The following is a 20,969-nucleotide window of genomic DNA, read 5'->3' as shown; positions in this document are numbered from 1 at the left end:
TATTGTTAATTTTTAGATTGCAATGATTTTATATCAATGAGAATTTGTGCACCATCCAAAATTATTTCCAACACGCCTAACCTACAATATTGTGTCGGCCACATCATACGCCAACACATGTCAGTCTTCACACATTCTGCACGTGCATCATGCGCAACATGCTTTGCACATCGTATTCTCGAGTTAATTGATTTGATAACTAACCCAAGTGGGCCTAGTCCCAATTTGGGCCAACTAGCTGCCCACCATTGGCTTGTAGTTGGCCCAGTTTCAACAACCCATTAGCTAGCCCAATTTTAACGGCCCATTGTTGGCTTGATTATCTGGCCACCTCATTGATCTCCCATACTACACCACCATAATTGATCACTTCTAGCCATTGTATCCCACCATCTTCAGCCACAATCTCTGGCCTTCGGCCTTCATCTCTAGTTATCGTTTCCTAGCTATCATCTTTGGCCAGTACCATAACCAGTCACCTCTAGCCATTATATTCTGCCACCTTTAATGACCTTATAAAGTTACCTACGGCCGTTGTCTCTGTGATGAGTACACTTTTATGAGTGTTGTCTCCTTTATTGATAACATATAAAAAAAATAATGATAATAATTAATATATTTAAATGGACAAAAGTTCATTATCTTAGGTTTTTGAGTTACAAGTAGTGTCATAATATGTATTTTAACTTGATCTTGTTTGACTTCCTATGTGTTTCTCTCTCTAATAATTGGTATTAGCCCTGATTAACTTTCACTACTGATATGAGTATCTTAGTTTGATGATTTTGATATAACTCGACAAAGAGTATTGTAGCTCTTGGAGTACGCATAACACTCTTCTGTAAAAGACTCATACATGAGAGGAAGTTGGGTCAATGTGGAAGAGAATCAGAGTAAGAAAAAAATTTATTATAAGTACACTTGTGAGCATTGTGTCCCACATTGATAAAGTATGAAGAAAAATGAGTAGTTAATATACCTAAGCGACTCAAGCCCATTAACTTAAGCTTTTAGATTAAAAATTGTGTCCTAATATGTATATTAACATACTCTTGTTTGACTTCCTATATATATTTTTTCTCTAATAGTCTCTGGCTATCATCCCCGACAACTGTCTTCTGCCATTGTCCCTTTGTCACCAGTCACGGTGACACTGTCTCCAGCCACCCACCAGGCCACCACTGCTTGCTAGTCTTAGCCACCGTTCTCTTCATGCCAGCAGCCGAGTCAGTAAACCCGAAGTCATCTAGCCAAGTACAGCAAATCAAATCGTTGAGTTGTGTACTTAAATAAAATAAATAAATAAATAAATAAATAAAACAACAACTACCATGCAAAAACAATGTCAGATTTATTGCTTACGCCTCGAATTTGAAAGGCACGTTAAAATCTTAGAGATATCCTATCAGGTGAGTTACATTCCTTGTATTATTCATTCATATGGCCGGCCTATAAATAGGCATTTATCACTGTGCTATTAATAAAAAGTCATCCAATAAAGATGTAACCCATGTCTACGCCACACGCCATGAATATAGGGGAATTGAAGACTTTCCAGGCAAACGCATGCTGGGAAGATTAAAATTGCCTTGGATTGCCTTGGCTGAGATCACTGTGGAGATAAAGGTGACTAAGCATCATTGAAACATGTTCATGGGGGCTAAGTGCTTTGACGATGTTAAGAATATTATGTTAGGGTTATTTACTTATTATTTACTTCATTAAGTATTATTAGTCTACTAGGTTTACCTTTCCTTAGTCTATTAGGTTACTTGCTTCTTTATAAATAGAAGTCTATGTATTCATTATCATATATTCATATCAATACAATGTAGTCCATTGTGTGCTTCCGCACTTCCTATTATTCTTCCGCTCTTCTATATCTCTCAATTATTCCAACATGCTATCAAAGCATTCTAACATGGTATCAGAGCTACTTTTCTGTGGCCTTCAATAAACGTCTTTTCTAGCGTTTTCCTTTGGTCAAATTTTAGTCTCATTGCCCTACATCAAGCGCCGCCATCAGCCTATAGATCCGGATTTGCATCAGCCCTCCGACTCACCACCATGCGCCTTCGCCAGTTTCTGCTTGCGCCTCAACTGCCCTTGCAGGAGCTAAACGAGTATGCCGCCGATGACACTTCAGACACCACCAAGTACAGATCCAAAGAGATCTGAAGCGTCCAAGCTTCTGCGCTCACACGTGCCACTAGAAGGTTCTGTCCGTCAGTAAACGCGCCTCTACGCGCGTCCCAAGAGCAGTTCACGCGCCGACAAGACTCACCTAAGAATCTGTTCGATCCTTTATGGGCCTCTACAAAGCTCCGATCACATCAAAAGTACCGCCAATCGACAGATCAGGGCCAGAAGAGTCTAGATCTATCGAGATCTCTGCCAAAGAAACTTTGACGCGCCCCCACGCGCCGCCATAAGGTGTTGCTCTCAGTCCACGCGCCGCTGCAGTGCCTTCACGTGGCGCTAGGTTAGGTGGATCAGCCCGGTTTCTGCACCGCTCCATAGATCCGGCGCCTACAGTCACATTGCCACCAAGAACGCCACCATAGCACATCGGACGCGCCTCCACACGCCGGTAGAATCTCCTGCGTGTGGGGGTCACGCGCCAATTTGTGGCCGCCAGTAGAGGCGCGTGTAACACATGTGCCAGACGATTTCTCTCTCTTCCGGCAGCCATGTGTCAACCTCTCAGTGTGCCATGTCAACCCTAGTGCCACGTCATCAACCCTGCCATGTCAACACATCTATCAAAGCATTCTAACAGACCATATGACAAAACCATCACAAAATCCTTGGCTGAGCCACCCACAGATGTCTGTATACTTTCTGATGTTGGTTTTGTCTGCAACCACATGTCTACCAAGTCGTGAAGTTGCTGTGTAGAAGTCAATGGCTGACCCCACAACAAGATCTCCACCTGTAAGGATTTTTTAACAGCACTTAAATTTAGCAACAAATTCCCAATAGTTTCTCATTTACAATTCCATCTATATTTTGTATGGTGACGGTATAGAGAAACAGCTTTTTGAGAAGATAATACAACCTGAGTACAGGAAAAGATATGCCATACATAAATTTTTTTTTTTTTTTTTGACAAAGGGGAAAAGTTACCTCAGCCCCGCTAGCAAGATCCAGCTTTTTCACAAGATACTTTTTGATAAATGAAACAGGTAAGCTACCATCCCTGTGACAATTTGAAGAACAAATCATTGAAAGTTGGGAGTATTTGCTCAATAAGGACAACAAAGACAAACAAAGAAAGCATATGTACTGCATCACCCAGAAGCAACCACATTAATTGGACAGACTCAAATGCATCAGAGTCTCACATACAGCTAACTCGTAATGGTTGGAGGAACTTTAATGAAGACAATAATGAGTATTAATATGATCAACTTGAGACATTCAAGCATGTTGCTTAGGTGATTCATTTACAGTAAATGATGATTCCACTATATTCTCCAGAGTACGTACACAACAAAACATTAATAGATCCTACTCATGACCTATGTCTACAAGCTGAAAATATGGAAACTGCTTAGGTGATTCATTCAACCTGAGATTGACAGCCTTAATAAAACAGGCTAATGAGTTAGCTACCTTATTGGTTCATATTTGATAAAAAATAAATAAATAAATAAATAAAATAAAATAAAGAACCTATTGGAAGGGTTGCAGGTGTATAAATATCTCTTCCTAGGAAGCATGATATTCATATCAGCAGAATTATCTTGTAACTAAAAAGTGTAGATCACATATTCAGTTTCCTAGTTAACAATACAGTATAGTTTGAGCCCATTATCTGTTCTTTGACACATACACATTTTTACAAATATAGACAAAATATTTTTGATCATCCACTAGACAGCATTCGGCTGATCAACCCTGTTGTCTATTATATTTCTTTTAATTAGGTGCGGTTAGAAAGTAATCGACTCTCGACCTCTTCAATCACCTAGACAATAAATTTTTTTTTTAATCAAATTCTGTTTGGAAAGTTTACTTTAGTCAAGGTCGTATAAAATGATGTTAATGGGTAACCCACATGAGATAATTCAATGGCAGACTACTAAATATTTATACTTCAACTGTTGCAGAGAAATATTCATATGAATTCAATCTTTCATTTGCTTAATAAAAGCTTCATTTGGACTGTACTGAGTTTCCTTCCACTGAAAACACCCTATTCTCCGAATAAGGTCTATAACTTGGATTAGAGCATCTGAAGTGTAACATAATTAACAATAACATACTAGTATTTCATAAATACCAAAATATCCCTTATCCACCACTATGGAACTTCTACCAAAACTAATAAACATGATGCAGAGAAAGACAGAGTTGATATTTTCTTTTACAAAACAAAAATGGACAGCAGTACGTACGCAAAACACATAGTGCAAAGTACATGGTAGGAACTGTAGTAAATAAAAATGCTAGATACCACAAATAACCTTCGTAGTTTTACAGTGGGTCTTCAAGTCATAACCCGATCAATACCTTTACGTTGGACGGCTGCATCTGCCTCCAGGTCCAATCTATTCAGCCCTAGCTAGCTCCTCTATAAACCGCCGTCATGCTCCCTTGGTGTAATAAAGTAAGGGGGAAGTCCGAAGAATTAATAAGCAGTTAATCTCATGCTAATGTGTGATAGTGAACAGTTTATATCCAGATAAAAAGGTTAAACATGAATATCATTATTCTCAAAATATTTATTGGGATGCCTTCACAATTTTATAGCTTTAAATAACATTAACCACGCCCTTACTTTGCTTGCAACTACTTAAACATCTACAAAGTAAGACCAAATTTTCATAACATAGCTCGCTCTGTTTAACCCCCATAGTAAGGTTGTGCTTGTCCTGCACATCACCTTTCGGCAATGACTGGTCTGTTCATCCCCTCTCCATGGAACCATATTAGCCTAACCCCCTTTACTTAGGGTTAATGGCTTCTGAAGCCACACCTAACAAATGATGTGTTGCACTGCCTTCGAACATATACACATAACACACACACACACATTGTACTGGTGTCACCGCATTTATTGCATCATAAATAGCATCGCATCACATCACATATAACATTATCAAGTAGCCCAATAAACAGTTCATGTATATTTTCGAGACAACAGTTATAAAAATAGCTCATGTCACACTTTTCATGCATAAAATTGTATTTTATTTAGTTCAAGAGATAACCTGGGTCTGTCTTTGAAAGCATTGAGTATAAAATGCACCGGGTCATTATTCATGAAAACACTAACACAAGATAACTCACTTACCTTGATCCTCAAATTCTCCTTCGACACACCGATGTGTAGCGTTCTATAATGTGGTCGATTCCTTGAAAACCCTCTTGGAGTCTTTACATAAAAACCCTACATTAGTGTCACATAATAACCTAGTTAGAATAATTCTAACTTGAAGCCATTCTTAGAGTCCAAACCCCAAAACTCCATTATCATCGCTATAGTGACCCTCTTATAAGACCGTAATGGAACCCAACTAATCGAATCAAGAACCTAAGTAAAATCAACACAAATGAACTAATGACATTAATCCCAACCAAGGCTAAAAACACTCCATCGAATAAATCCCTATAATCGTCCATAACCACCGAAAATCACCAAGCCTTAAAGAAATCCTCAACCTACAAGCTAGTACCAACAATCATCTATGAAAGGACCCAAACCGATTCCTAGCTTCATCAACCATAATCACCCAAAATCAAACCCAAACAACCCATCCGGTTATCTCTAGCCAAAATAAGGAGAAATCATACATCAAACCCATACAAATCTCCGTCTAAAATCCACCCCAAATCAGCCTTTAGAAAAATACCCAAATAGAATCTCAACATAAATTATCTAGATAGAATGCCCTAAAATCAATCCTATAAAATCATTAAAACGCCTAAACATTGATACTCCTATAATTCTCTCTCTCTCTCTCTCTCTCTCTCTCTCTCTCTCTCTCTCCCAGACCCACGGTTCTCCCTCTCGGTTCCTCTCTCCCACTCGCATGCCTCTCTTTCTTTGTCTTTTGACTCTTTTCTCCATTTGTTTCTTACACGTGAAATGCCTCACAAAGCCCTTCTCTTTTTTTCCTTTTCTTTGTTTTGCATATCTCTCTCTATCTCTCACACACGTCCAAGCTCGCACCTTCCACGTGAAGGTGTGAGCTTCCCTCTGCCCAAACCAGACCTTGAGAGAGAGAGATGAGCGTGAGAAAGAGGGTGAGGCCGTGAGAAAGAAAGAAGAAGGGAAGAAAGAGGAGTGAAGCCTGTGAAGGTGTGGCAGCCTGCTGCACGTGAAAGGCCCAGCCTCTTTCCTTTCTGAAATTTCCTTCCCTCAATGCCCCTAACCTAATCTCATGCTTTACAAAATTGCCCTTCCTTTTTCCTTTTCTTTTGTCTTTTCTTCCTTGCTCCCAACATGCACGTGACTTCTCCTTCTTTCTTGTGCCTTTGTCTTCTTCCCTTAAACCTAATTCCCAAATGTTCCCTCTACCTACTTCTAAGTGTACCAAATCACCCTTCTAAGTCCATTAAACCACAAAAGACTTATTATCCACAATAAAATCTGGTCTTTTTCCTTTTTGTGGTTTAATCAAATAAATCTAAAACCTCAATTTAAACCCTTTAATATTATAGAAAATCAAAATCTATAATTATCTCCTCATTAGCAATTCCGAATCTTATAAAATCACCAATTAAAACTCATAATAACAAATGCCGAATTATCCTTAAATAATTATTTCCTCCAAAATAGGGAAATAATTTCAGGGTATTACACTGTAATCTCTGGATAATTTTCTTATAGTGAATTTCAGGGTTTGACTGCCTCGAAGAGGTTTTACTTTTATAACAGTTTCTAAAATGTTTCCTCTTCGTCACAAAAATATGTGTGTCTGCCTACTTTGTTGCTTTACATATTTTGGTACTTAAATTGTTTATTACTTCATAGTATTAATTCCGCATAAACTGTGATAAACAAGTATTTTGAGTCATTATACATTTTTCAGATTTCATGAAATAAACTATTATTTTAGCATACCTTGAGCACCTATAATTTCTTTTTTATGCCGCAAGGAATAATTTATAATTTAAGCTAATTACAAAAATTTATAAATTATTTTTTATACCACATAGAGATTTGTGATTCTTGTCAAACTCATCTAACCTAGATAGCACTTCCCTCATCATTGTGCATAGCTCCTCATTCTCACTCTTATGCTCACGGGGTTTCAACTTAAAACAGTTAAGTCGAATATGACCAACTTTACCACAATGATGGCAGGTAGGGACAAATTTCGGAGAAGCTTAGCTTGTCCCTTATGAGGAGGAATATACATATACTTAGATCTAAACAAACATGACTCTATATCGCCTTTTTCTTTTTTAGGAGCAGCCTTCTTATTCCAAGGTCTTTGGGATTTCAACCGAGAACAATTTGGTCTAATGTGACCAATAATCTCACAATGGTGGCATGTAGGAACAAACTTGGCATGAGTTTGCTCCTTTGAAGGAGCCTTGAATTCAGGCTTCACACAGTTATTCATGCAATAAGTTTTGTCCATCTCCAAGCAAGCTATATTGGCTATGACTTCTTCAACTTTCACAGGCTTAACAAACAAAGTTTTTCTTTAAAAATTAGAAGCATGTGAAGTAGAGGCACCCAAGCTATCAATAAGCATAGTACTTTCAGATTTCAAAAATTCAATTAAGGCATGTGATTTAGACAATTTAATAACCAAAGACTCTTTCTCATGCACACCATCATTAAGCTTTTTAAGGGAAATTTTATAGCTTTTCTTCAATTTAACAAATTTTTAAAGTGTTTGTTATAGGCCATCTGAAGGTCATCCTCATCAAAATCCATGGTAAGGGACTAAGGAGTATTCATAGCAAAGGAGTCAAGGATGTCACTCAGGAATTTGATCCAAACAGAGTGAACCCACTCTGATACCAATTGAAAAATATATACAACTCCAAACGACACCTAGAAGGGGGTTTATAATAGGTGTATGCAAATAGTACGTGGAATTAAACAATCATACAACTAATCATTCACCAAAATATGTAAAACAGTAAATCAATTTGATACAAATGTTTTAATGACGAAGATGAAATCTTTTAGAGAACTCTCTAAAAGTAAAACCTCTCCGGAGCGGCTAAACCCAGGAAATCAATCAACTATAAAAGAATAAGGATTACAAGAAATTCACACTTACAAAACCTTTAAAGTTGACCCTTCCTTGCATAAAACAAACGACCCACTTGACTTCTACCTCAGTAGCCATTTCCAAAACATCTGGAACAATTCTTCTACTTGATCTAATTTATCGAAACTCCGGTAGACTTTGGTTATTTATGATCTGTGATGGAGGCACAACCTTTAACTCTGAAAGAGAGACTAAACGTAATGCTCAATATATTAAACGCTCTCTTAGCACATGAAATTCTTATGTGGATTTCCTTAAAATTTCGTGCGTAATAGCTCTCTCTATATATGGACTACAAGAAAACCTAGTAGTAGTTGAAATGGGAAGAAAAACTAGTTCCAGTTAGAATAGGATTCGTCCATATTTTCATCCTTATCTTACAAGACGATTTTGGCATAGGAAACATCCGAATTATAAAAATCTTATTTCACAGATATTTGTAGAAGTTTGAGTTATATTTTCAATGCTGCTGGTTTCACCTCAATCTGATTATTGAGCCGAAAGTTATGGTCCAAATACTGAGATATGTGCAGGATACAGAATTTAATCAATTCTGATTTTAACTCTAATTAAAGAATTTTGATTTGCTCATTTCTTTGATTTGATTAAATTTAACCGCATCATATAGGTCTTCTATTTTGATTGGTTAGGCTTAACTACATCGTCTAGGACTTCTCTGGACACAACACCTTTGTAGACAGGATTGCGGATGAATGTATTTTGTCATTGAATTTGACAATTCAAAACCCAACATGAACAAATGACGAATAAAATGTCAAATTTGTGATCTTATATTTCCTGTGCTATGGAAGTTGGTGACACATCAACAGAATAATAGTTTGTTTTCATAGGGGGTTCAGTTTGAACTACTCTTCCACAATTTGCTTAGTCTTTTGAGGCCTGCCCGGTTTGCTGGTAGTTCAGGCAAGTTGAAAGACGAAAATTGTTGCCGTTTCATAGTATAATAAGCAAATTCATTGTAATGTGAAGAACTTTTAGCGTGCTAATTATGCAAGGCAGCAAGGGTAGGCATTGTTAGAATATCTTTGAATGTTTAGAATATATCATTTCCGTTGTTATAATATTTTATATGTTCTTTATTTTATTTTCTTCGTAGGTTTATTTTCCCTTCACTACAAAAAAACCATTTTTTACTGACAGGAGTTTTCTGACGTGTTCTAGTGTCCGACACGTCAGAAAATTTTTCTGACGGGTCGTTTCTGACGCGTGTCGAGTGTCAGAAACGTAGGTGTCAGGAAAAAAAATTTCCTGACGTGTGAGTAGGCAACACGTCAGAAAATTCTGACGTGTTATACACTCACACGTCAGAAAATTTTCTGACGTGGCATTTCTGACACGTCAGAAAATTTTCTGACGTGTGAGAATTACCACGTCAGAAAATTTTCTGACGTGGTAATTCTGACACGTCAGAAAATTAAAAAATTAATTTTTTTTTTAATTTTTTTTTTTTGAAATTTTGTTTTTGAATTAAAAATTTATTAATTTAAATTATTATTATTTTTTTGAGAATTCCTGCCGTGCAGGTAATGCACACCATAAACACATACATGTGTTTATGGTGTGCAGAGATGGATCACCATCTCTGCACCCCATGGTGCAGAGATGTGCGATCTCTGCACCAATCTTCCTTGAGCTTCTTCTTCGATCATCGATCTTCTTCTTCTTCTCTACTCTTTTTTTTTTCTTTTTCTTCTCTTCTTCTTCTCTTCGATCTCCCTTTCTTTTTCTTCTGCACTTTCTTTTCTTCTTCTTTTTTCCCTTTCTTTTTCTTCTTCTCTTCTCCTTTTTTTGGTTCTCCTTCTTCTGCCCAATTTCTTGCATCTGCCGTGGAGAGAAGGGAGATCTAGAGGAGACAGACAGACTGTGGGAAAAATAAGTGAGGAGGAAAGAATAAAAAGAGAAAAAAAGTGGAGGGAAAATAAGGAGGGGGAAAAATTTCAAAATTTCGGTCTTTTTAGAAATTTTTCCTTTTCCTGACGTGCAATATTTAGCACGTCAGAAAATTTCTGACGCGCCAAGTTTGGCGCGTCAGAAATTTTCTGACGCCCCAAATTCACACGTCAGAAATTTTTCCCATATATATATTAGTTTTTTTTTTAAAGTAGTTTTCTGACGTGCCACGTGTCACACGTCAGAAATTTTCTGACGTGTGACACGTGGCACGTCAGAAAACTAATATATATATATATATTAGTTTATATTTATAAATATACATATATATCTGATTATATATATATATATATATATATATATATATATAAGATTATATTTATAAATATACATATCTGATTATATATATATATATATATATATATATATATATATATAAGATTATATTTATAAATATACATATCTGATTATATATATATATATATATATATTAGTTTATATTTATAAATATACATATCTGATTATATATATATATATATATATATATATACATATATATAGCATTCTGACGTTGCAAAATTTGCCACGTCAGAAAATTTCTGACGTGGCAGACCACCACGTCAGAAATTTTCTGACGTGGTAAATTTTGCAACGTCAGAAATTATATTATTTTTAAATTTTTTAAATTTGTAATATTTTTCTGACGCTCCAACATCTAAAACGTCAGAATTTTTCTGACGTGTCTGAACAGACACGTCAGAAAATTCTGACGTGTTACTATTCACACGTCAGGAAAAATTTTTTCTGACGTTTTATATATAACACGACAGAAAATTGCTGAGGTGGCAAAAAATTTACACTGTAGCACACGTCAGAAAACCCCCTTTTTTTTGTAGTGCTTCTTATTTAGTTTAGGGTTTATTTCTCACTACTAATGTAGATTTCTGTCAATTTTATCCATAATCAGGGTACACAAATTTCACGACCTCGTATAAGCATGTGACAGAGACAAATCTAGAAACGCCATGCTCACGTCTGCAATTGTTGATTGTTGTGACATAGTATGTGAATAACGTCATGAGCTTTGTATCATGTGGGTGAATTTGAAATAACAGAGATAATAGGCTTTTTTTTTTTCTTTTTTTTTTAAAAATTTTTTTTTTTTTACAAAGTCACATCCTCCCGGGCAATCTTGTCTCGAACCTCAAGTTGGTCTCTCGCACTCCATCTTGAGCTTGTGGGGGGCTGTTAATAATATTATGTTAAGGTTATTTACTTTCTTTGGTATTCTAGGTCTACTATGTTTAATTTATCTTTCCTTATTTTACTAGGTCTGTATTATTAGCCTATATATATAGGCTCCTTCTGTACATTATACAGTGTGATTCAATATACAATATTATTCTCAACAAAACTAAATAATATAAACAACTCAACAAATAAAAACTACAGGAACTACATCTGCATAAACCAGAATGCAGTAAACTTCAAACCAGCAAATCCATGTGGAGATTCCAATTTCTTCCTAAAATGACATTCTCTAAACATGCACAAGTGGAATCTGCCCTTACCCAAAATTATGGACCTAACTCCCCAAAAGGGTGGCTAACCTTTTTGTTGATGGCAAAGACTTATATGCATCTTTAGAGAGTTGAGGCTGTGGTTGATTTTCTGAGCAAAGGGGGTTAATTCCTGTGTCGTGTCACTTAAATCAAGCAACCATGAGCATATATTTGCATTATATTTAACAGGACATTATTATGTGTCAACTATTTTATTTTTCCACCAAATTTAGAAACCTATAAAAGTAATATTACGTGTAATATTTTATTTTTTTATCTACTCATTACTAATCACAACAACCCTTAATTAGTTTCTGGTTGGAGTCTTGGAGACTGTTACTAATTTCAAGACCTATATTTGTATCCTCATAAATGAGGCTGAACGAATTAATTAATCACAACAACGACGTTGTTGGTTGGAGGTACTGTTACTAATTTAAACACACACACACAGAGATATATATATATATATATTTGCATCCTCATAAAAATGAGGCTGAACCCCAACAACCATTTCCCAGAAAAAAATTAACAAATTAAAAGGAAATTAAATCACAACAACCCTTAGTACGTTGTTGGTTGGAGAGTGCAACTAATTTCAACACAAATTAATATTTACATCCTCGTGAATGAGGCTGAACGAATTCTTCACAAATTTCACGACCTCGTATAAGCATGTGAAAGGGACAAATCTAGAAACGCCATGCTCACGTCTGCAATTGTTGATTGTTGTGACGTAGTATGTGAATAACGTCATGAGCTTTGTATTATGTGGGTCATGTGAATTTGAAATAACCGAGATACTAATTTTTTTTTTTTTTTAATTCCTCTTATGCATGCCTATATAAGAAGTGGGACGAGGCCAGCAAAGTAAACCCAAGGAGCTAGTTTTCAACCTATATATATTATATACATCTTTCTGTGTGTAACACAACATGGCCAGCTACGACGTTTCTGTTTCAGGTAATTCTTTACAGCAACCCAAGAAGGGTGACCTGAGCTTGTTCGCCTTCACCGACGACGAGATCATGAATCAAATTTATGCCACCCATGTCCACGATGTTGAAAAGTTTGATGTTGAATCTCTTTTCATTGTCGTCGAGAACATCCTTAAGCGTGCCACCCAGGTCGCTGACAATGTTGTGCTGGTATGCTAGCTAACCCCATTTCTTCTTCTTTTGAAGATAATTATATTTTTGGTCCCAAAAATGAAAGCAGAATTTGATTAATTACTCGTTAATATATATCACTGCAGGGAACCCAAGGAAACGTGGAACACTTGGAGGAGAAGACCCCCAAACCAACTTTTAGTCCACCCTTGTGCACCCTGAAAAACATTTCCTGTGAGGTAATTAATGATAATAAGCACGATTTTTTTTTTTTTTTTTTTTTTTAACTTTTAACTTTCCCCAAAAGGCAACTTTTGGTTTCTATTTAATTAATGGCATTGACATTTTAATAATGTTAAAAAAAAAACATGTGATTTCAGATGCAATGCCAGGCTCCGGGAGAGGAAACTGCATACGAAACAACACTCTCAATCCTCAACAAGTTATCACACTACTCATGGAATACAAAAGCAGTGTTGACTCTTGCTGCTTTTGCTTTGGACTATGGTGATTTCTGGCTGCTTGCCCAGAGCCAATCGACTGACCAGCTGGCCAAATCTATGGGAACCCTGAGGCGGGTGTCTGTGCTCTTGAAGCGCCCAACCCTGCAGAAACACAGGCAGTCACTCATTGAACTCAACACTCTCATCAGATCTACACTGGAAGTGATTGAATGCATCGTTGAACTGGAGAAGCTCCCCAATTATGCAACAGATGTCCCTGCATTGTCAACATGCATGGCCCATATCCCAGTCGATGTTTTCTGGGCAATTGCCACTGTTGTTGCCAGCACCACTCAGCTTTGTTGCCTCACAAGCGACGAGTAAGTTTTTTTTTTTTTTTTTTTGGAAAACTTTACTTTAAACTCTTGAATTACCGCACGTTTTGAGAAGATCTTCTCAAAAATTAAAAAATTCTTAATTTACACCTTTAAACTTTCAATTTCAATCAATTTACCCCTATTCCATTAGTTTTAGCCGTTAATTTCTAACGAAAATGCCTAAAAAGACTAAATTACCCATCAATTTTTTTTTTTTTTTTTTTTAAATTTAAAACTTTTCTATAAATTTAAAATTTTATAGAAAAGTTAGGGGTATAAACGTTATTTTTTTTTTCACTTTTAGCGTTTAAAATCTAACGGATTTGGTAAATTGATTGAAACTAAAAGTTCAGTTGGCTAAATTGAAAGTTTTTGAAATTTAGGGGTACGTATGATTCGATTGATGATAAAGAAAGAAAATTCTTCTCAAAACGCGCCGTAGTTCAAGAGTTTAAAGTGAAGTTTTTGATTTTTTTTTTTTTTGCCTTTTGTGTGTGTGTGTGTGTGTGTGTGTGGGGCAAGGGATATATGGGATGAGTTCTTTCATTATTTTTATTGTTAATGGGGTATAAAAATAATGAAAGAACTCATTTACCATCTCACTAGAGTAGTTAAATTTGACCGTGGTTGGCCACTACTTTGGCTTGGCCCGATTTACAGAGACAAGAAGCAGGAACTTTCCCAGTTCTCTCAGAAGATCAACGTCATCCTCACGAAACTCAGGAGGCAGATAACACTTTGTAGGCAACAAATAGGTCAGCTTTCTTGGCTCTTTTCATTTGCAAGGATGCAACTTAATTTCCTAATTAATTAGATGATTTTTTCATGGACCACTCTAATCATGATTAGAGATGTTAATGGTTGGTTTAATGCACAGAGGAGGGAAAGGCTTATTGGGAGCTCAAAAAAATATTTCGAACCCGTACGGAGATCATGGAGGTAATTAAAGCACTGATTTATTCCAAGGACAACCCGCAGCCCCTGTTTGATGGTTCTACCAAAATACCGGTATGCTCGATCTTATATATATATATTAATTTTTATCTTGTGTATGAAGTGTTTGTCAATATTTTGGTCCGGTCATGGCTAGGAATCTTACCACTTGCACTACTGGATGTTGTTACTACGTACGTATCTATCGATCGGTACCCTTGGCTGAACAATGTGTGAAGAATTGTCTTACTCTTCATGTTTGAAATCATCGTTCCTAACACAAGTTTCTTGGTATCCATTAATTAATGGTGTGCCACAAACAGGTTAACATTGATGTGGTGAAGGGGAAGAATGTGTTATTGTTCATTTCGGGGCTAGACATATCCAATTATGACATTTCAAGTCTCAGGTCAATTTATGATTCCATAAGTAAGGGTGATGAGTATAAGATTGTATGGATTCCAATTGTGGACCAATGGACTGATGAGCTGCAAAAGAAGTTTAAGTACTGGGTGTCTAACTTCCCATGGTACGCGGTGCAATACTTTTCACTAAAAGCAAGCATCAGATTCATCAAGGAGGATTGGTACTTCAACGGTACTAATCCATCCGTTGTGGTGGTCAATCCGCAAGGAATGGTGGTACATGAGAATGCAATCCACATGATCAGATTATGGGGAATGAAGGCCTTCCCTTTCACCACCCTACAGGAAGAAAATCTATCGACTAGAAGGGATTGGTTTGTCTCCATAGCAACCAACGTTCACCCAAATATAGATAACTGGGTAAATTCATTTAACAAATCTATTTCTCTCTCTCTCTCTCTCTCTCTCTCTCTCTCGCACACACATTCATTATTCATGCATGCACATTTTGCAAGAAATAACTTGTTAATTATTCGATCAGATCAAAGATGAAAAGTACATCTTTTTCTACGGAGGCAAGGACAAGGAGTGGATCCAACAAATTGCTAAAAGACTGACTGCACTTGCCAATGATGCGGCGATAAAGGAAGCAAGGATTCCCATAGAGTTGGTGTGCGTTGGAAAGGGCAGCAAAGGAGAGGACAACCTGGACATCCTAGGTCGATTCTGGACAGGCATTGAGAGCATGTTCATTTCCAAGACTCATAGGAAGACCGAAATCGACTCTACGACACTTGAAATCCAGAAACTGCTTTCCTACAAGAATGAGAGCGGATGGGCTGTGCTGACAAAAGGATCTAATGTGGTGCTCAGTGGTCATGGGACAACTATGTCCAACGTTGTGCAGGAGGTTGACAAATGGAAGGGGTTTGTGCACGACAAGGGCTTTGAATTCACTTTCAAAGACCACCATAACAAGCTTCTTCGCACTGTCCACATCTGTTGCTGCATTGAAATTTCCAACACCAGTGGAAGAATTCTTCAGAACATGAAATGCCCCGACTGTTCCCGCATCATGGAGACATATATAAGCTTCAAGTGCTGCCACAGTGATGGTTCTGCCAACGGAGTGCATTAATTATATATGTGGCTTCTTTCTTTTAATTCAGTCTTTCTTTCTCAAGTGTTTCAATAAGGACAGCATCTATCAAGATGCATGTCGAGTTCCTAGTTTAAGTTGAAGTCGAAGTCAGAGTCCTTGTTAACTTGTAGTACAAGTCTCGGTTGTGAGCTTATTTAAGAAGCAGTTATGGAATAAAGTGGAGTAGAGAAATATCTTAAGACGTGAATTTTATTGCGAAGAATGAAAAATCAGCTACGAAAAATGAATGCAAATATATATCAAACACCCGAAACCATTATCTAGCACTAAATTGAGCATAACAAAGATGACCTCCATGAATTCTAACATGAACATTAAAGTATATATTACATATATACGATCCATGACAAAAGCATCAAACTTCAAACGCAATCAGGATGCCCTTTATTGTAGTATTACACAACAACTTCTATCATAGCACGAAACTCATTATTTAGTGGATCGAGATATAATTAGTAGAGAATAGAGAGTGGTTGCCATCTAATGCAGCCCGTTGATAGCACCATCAATGTGGCAACACTTGAAGCTAACATAGGTCCCCATGACGCGGGGACAATGAGGGCATTTCATAAGCTTTGGGATCTTTCCAGCAGTAATTGGGATGTCAACACGGCAACATGGGCGATCCCCTTGAAGAACCTTGTCATGGTGCTCCTTAAAACAAGCTTCAAAGCCAATCTTACGCACGTACTCCTTCCATTTTTCAAACTCATCGAACACCTTAAGAATTGTAGTTCCAGCACCACTGACAACCACTTTAGACCTTTTGCTTAGTATAGCCCATCCACTCTCATTCTTGAAGGAAAGCAACTTCTGGATATCTTGTGTCTCACTGTCATGTTCGGTCTCTTTGGAGAAGACAAGGCTTTCCACTTTGTTCCAAAATCGCCCTAGCATCGTGACATCATCGTCTCCTTTGCTGTCTTTTCCTATGCAAAACAACTCTATCGAAATCTTTTTTTCCTTCATCACTGGATCATTTGCCAGCGCAAGTTTGTTTCTTTCCAAATTCTTGGATCCATTTATTGTCCTTTCCTCCATAGAAGAAAATGTACTTATCCTCTTTTATCTGATTGTACAAAATATGTCAAACCTCTTAAAAAAAAAAAAAAAAAAAAAAAAAAAAAAAAAAAAAACACACGAGCTCTGTTTGGTTGCCGAGAAAACAAGGGAAAGAATTTTCTTACAAGGAAAACTTGAGTGATGATGATGGTTTAGGGTGACTTATTTCGATCGCTTCCTTTCAATGCTGCCCATAATTGATGTAAGCAAAATTCTTTATGTTAGTTCTTGTGTTGGCTAAATTCCGTTCCAAAATGCAGAGGCTACTGTTCATGAGCACAAACACTAATATAGAATGCTCAAAATCCAATCTCCACTGTTCATAATGTAGATTCATGTGTCATGAACGTCCCTGCAAAATTTCAACTCAATCGGACCACAAACGCTCAACGATTGGAGCTGTTGATCAAGGCTAGACAGAATTTCAGGAATGCTGTTTTCTCCCCACTGCAAGCCATGTTCGGACAAGCTGTCCGGACAGGCTTTCTAGAAACTCTATTTTTGCTCCGCAAGGTCCTGTCCGGACAGCCCATTAATCTGTCCGGACACCCGTACCTATTATGCCCAAAAACTTGCTTTTAGTGGGCCCAGGTCTAGGTTTTGATGTACTGATATATATATATATATATATATATATATATATACATCATTATAGAAGAGAGATGCACAAATTTTCACCCTAAAGAGTTCGTCGGAGGCTGTGCTAAAAGAGATCATATGTGGTGAAAATTGAATCTCTTAGAATTTTAGTTATTCATTTGCCCTGAAGAGATTTTACTTTTAGAACAGTTTCTAAAAGGTTTCATCTTCGTCACAAAAATATCTGTGTCTGCTTACTTTATTGCTTTACATATTTTGGTGCTTGAATTGTTTATTGCTTCATAGTATTAATTCCGCATAAACTGTGATAAACAAGTATTTTGAGTCATTATACATTTTGCAGATTTCATGAAGTAAACTGTTATTTTGGCATACCTTGGGCACCTATAATTTCTTTTTAATGCCACAGGGAGTAATTTGTAATTTAGGCCAACTAGAAGGACTTATAAATTATTTTTTATACCACATAGAGAGATTTGTGACTCTTGTCAAACACATCGAACCTAGATAACACTGCCCTCATCATTGTGCATAGCCCTACAAAATATTTCCTAGAATAGGAATTCTCACTCTTATGCTCACGGGGTTTCAACTTAAAACAGTTATGTCGAATATGACTAACTTTGCCACAATGATGGCTGGTAGGGACAAATTTCGGAGAAGCTTAGCTTGTCCCTTATGAGGAGGAATATACATATATGTAACATACCTGCTCCAAGTGGTATGGTATTGTCCGCTTTGGGCCAAGCCCGCACGGTTTTATTATTGGGTTTACCCCCCAAAAGGCCTCATACCATTTAGAGATAGTATATTTCATATAAACACATCATATTTTCCATGCCCAGGCAATGTGGGACGTCATAATCACCCCCTCTTAGGACCCATCGTCCTCGCTGGCAACCCTCATGGGCTTGTGCACGCTCTCCCCATCTCAGGCTGGGCTATGACTCTGATACCATATGTAACATACCTGCTCCAAGTGGTATGATATTGTCCGCTTTGGGCCAAGCCCGCACGGTTTTATTATTGAGTTTACCCCCCAAAAGGCCTCATACCATTTAGAGAGAGTATATTTCATATAAACATATCATCTTTTCCATGCCCGGGCAATGTGGGACGTCACATTGCCTGGGAAAAGCGCATAGCAGAGCCCTTCCCACAACTTGTAATGACCTTGGGAAAAGCGCTAGCCACATCTGCGCTATCACCCCAAAATGACTAATCAATTTAGAGCTTCCCTATAATTCATTATAAAGCCCAGTTTCACCTAGTAACTAGGCAATGTGGGACTTAGCACCCATAACTATCTCTATAAACCATCCACTCTATGTGGGCTTCTTCTCATCTTCCCAATATGGGACTGGGTGTTACAAACTCCCCCTCTTAAACTCCTGACGTCCTCGTCAGGTCCACGTCATGCAGTGCTCCAGTACCATATGACCTGGCGTTATTAGGTGGCTCTGATACCACTTGTAATGACCATGAAAAAAGCGCTAGCCACATCTGCGCTATCACCCCAAAAAGACTAGTCAATTTAGAGCTTTCCTAGAATTTATTATAAAGCCCAGTTTCACCTAGTAATTAGGCAATGTGGGACTTAGCACCCATGACTATCTCTATAAACCATCCACTCTATGTGGGCTTCTTCTCATCTTCCCAATATGGGACTGGGGTGTTACAACTTAGATCTAAACAAACATGACTCTATACCGCCTTTTTCTTTCTTAGGAGCAGCCTTCTTATTCCAAGGTCTTTAGGATTTCAACTGAGAACAATTTGGTCTAATGTGACCAATAATCTCACAATGGTGGCATGTAAGAACAAACTTGGCATGAGTTTGTTCCTTTGAAGGAGCCTTGAATTCAGCCTTCACACAGTTATTCATGCAATAAGTTTTGTCCATCTCCAAGCAAGCTATATTGGCTTTGACTTCTTCAACTTTCACAGGCTTAACAAACAAAGTTTTTCTTTATGAATTAGAAGCATGTGTAGTAGAGGCACCCAAGCTATCAACAAGCATAGTACTTTCAGATTTAAAAGATTCAATTAAGGCATGTGATTTAGACAATTTAATAACCAAAGACTCTTTCTCATGCGCACCATCATTAAGCTTTTTAAGGGAAATTTTATAGCTTTTCTTCAATTTAACAAATTTCTTAAAGTGCTTGTTATAGGCCATCTGAAGGTCATCCTCATCAAAATCCATGGTAAGGGACTAAGGAGTATTCATTGCAAAGGAGTCAAGGATGTCACTCAGGAATTTAATCCAAACAGAGTGAACCTGCTCTGATACCAATTAAAAAATATATACAACTCCAAACGTCACCTAGAAGGGGGTTTATAATAGGTGTATGCAAAATATAGTTCGTGGAATTAAACAATCATACAACTAATCATTCACCAAAATATGTAAAACAGTAAATCAATCTGACACAAATGTTTTGGTGACGAAGATGAAATCTTTTAGAGAACTCTCTAAAAGTAAAACCTCTCCGGAGCGGCTAAACCCAGGAAATCAATCAACTATAAAAGAATAAGGATTACAAGAAATTCACACTTACAAAACCTTTAAAGTTGACGCTTCCTTGCATAAAACAAGCGACCCACTTGACTTCTACCGCAGTAGCCATTTCCAGAACATTTGGAACAATTCTTCTACTTGATCTAATTTACCGGAACTCCGGTAGACTTTGATTGTTTATGATCTGTGATGGAGGCACAACCTTTAACTCTAAAAGAGAGACTAACCCTAATGCTCAATATATTAAACGCTCTCTTAGCACATGAAATTCTTATGTGGATTTCCTTAAAATTTCGTGCATAATAGCTCTCTCTATATATAGACTACAAGAAAACCTAGTAGTAGTTGAAATGGGAAGAAAAACTAGTTCCAGTTGGAATAGGATTCGTCCATATTTTCATCCTTATCTTACAAGACGATTTTGGCATAGGAAACATCCGAATTATAAAAATCTTATTTCACAAATATTTGTAGAAGTTTGAGTTAGATTTTCAATGCCGCTAGTTTCACCTCAATCCGATTATTGAACCGAAAGTTATGGTCCAAATACTGAGATATGTGCAGGATACGGAATTTTTATTCAATTCTGATTTTAACTCTAATTAAAGAATTTTGATTTGCTCGTTTCTTTGATTTGATTAAACTTAACCGCATCATATAGGTCTTCTATTATGATTGCTTAGG

General features: G+C 37.1%; 1 protein-coding gene, 1 long non-coding RNA gene and 1 pseudogene across 2 annotated transcripts; 1 reads left to right on the top strand and 2 right to left on the bottom strand.

The window, feature by feature from the left end:
* Window positions 1–1,372: 1,372 nt before the first annotated feature.
* Window positions 1,373–6,267, bottom strand: LOC132176945 (uncharacterized). The gene is made up of 3 exons (XR_009439699.2): window positions 4,516–6,267; window positions 3,127–3,199; window positions 1,373–2,932 (listed from the first exon to the last, which is right to left on the bottom strand). It is a non-coding gene; the product is annotated as an uncharacterized LOC132176945 (long non-coding RNA).
* Window positions 6,268–12,603: 6,336 nt separating this feature from the next.
* Window positions 12,604–16,289, top strand: LOC132179151 (protein SIEVE ELEMENT OCCLUSION B). The gene is made up of 7 exons (XM_059591801.2): window positions 12,604–12,861; window positions 12,969–13,061; window positions 13,203–13,645; window positions 14,303–14,397; window positions 14,520–14,650; window positions 14,899–15,360; window positions 15,482–16,289. Exons 1-7 carry the CDS (start codon window positions 12,649–12,651, stop codon window positions 16,076–16,078), a joined length of 2,034 nt encoding a protein of 677 aa, XP_059447784.2. The 5' UTR covers window positions 12,604–12,648; the 3' UTR covers window positions 16,079–16,289.
* Window positions 16,290–16,582: 293 nt separating this feature from the next.
* Window positions 16,583–20,969, bottom strand: part of LOC132176944 (protein SIEVE ELEMENT OCCLUSION B-like) — a 48,037-nt pseudogene continuing 43,650 nt past the window's right edge.

Source organism: Corylus avellana, chromosome 4 (genome assembly GCF_965113065.1).
Source record: "Corylus avellana chromosome 4, dhCorAvel1.hap1.2, whole genome shotgun sequence".
In the NCBI taxonomy this organism is placed as follows: Eukaryota; Viridiplantae; Streptophyta; class Magnoliopsida; order Fagales; family Betulaceae; genus Corylus; species Corylus avellana.
Note: the sequence above shows the minus strand (reverse complement) of the source record. Positions and strands in the feature narration are given on the sequence as shown.

What these genes read in the sequence shown, in the direction of transcription:
- LOC132179151 (XM_059591801.2), top strand. Translation starts at nt 12,649, where the DNA reads ATGGCCAGCTACGACGTTTCTGTTTCAGGTAATTCTTTACAGCAACCC. An exon ending in ACTTTGTAGGCAACAAATAG is followed by an intron (nt 14,398 to 14,519) that starts GTCAGCTTTCTT and finishes TTTAATGCACAG; the next exon opens with AGGAGGGAAAGGCTTATTGG. An exon ending in ATGGTTCTACCAAAATACCG is followed by an intron (nt 14,651 to 14,898) that starts GTATGCTCGATC and finishes TGCCACAAACAG; the next exon opens with GTTAACATTGATGTGGTGAA.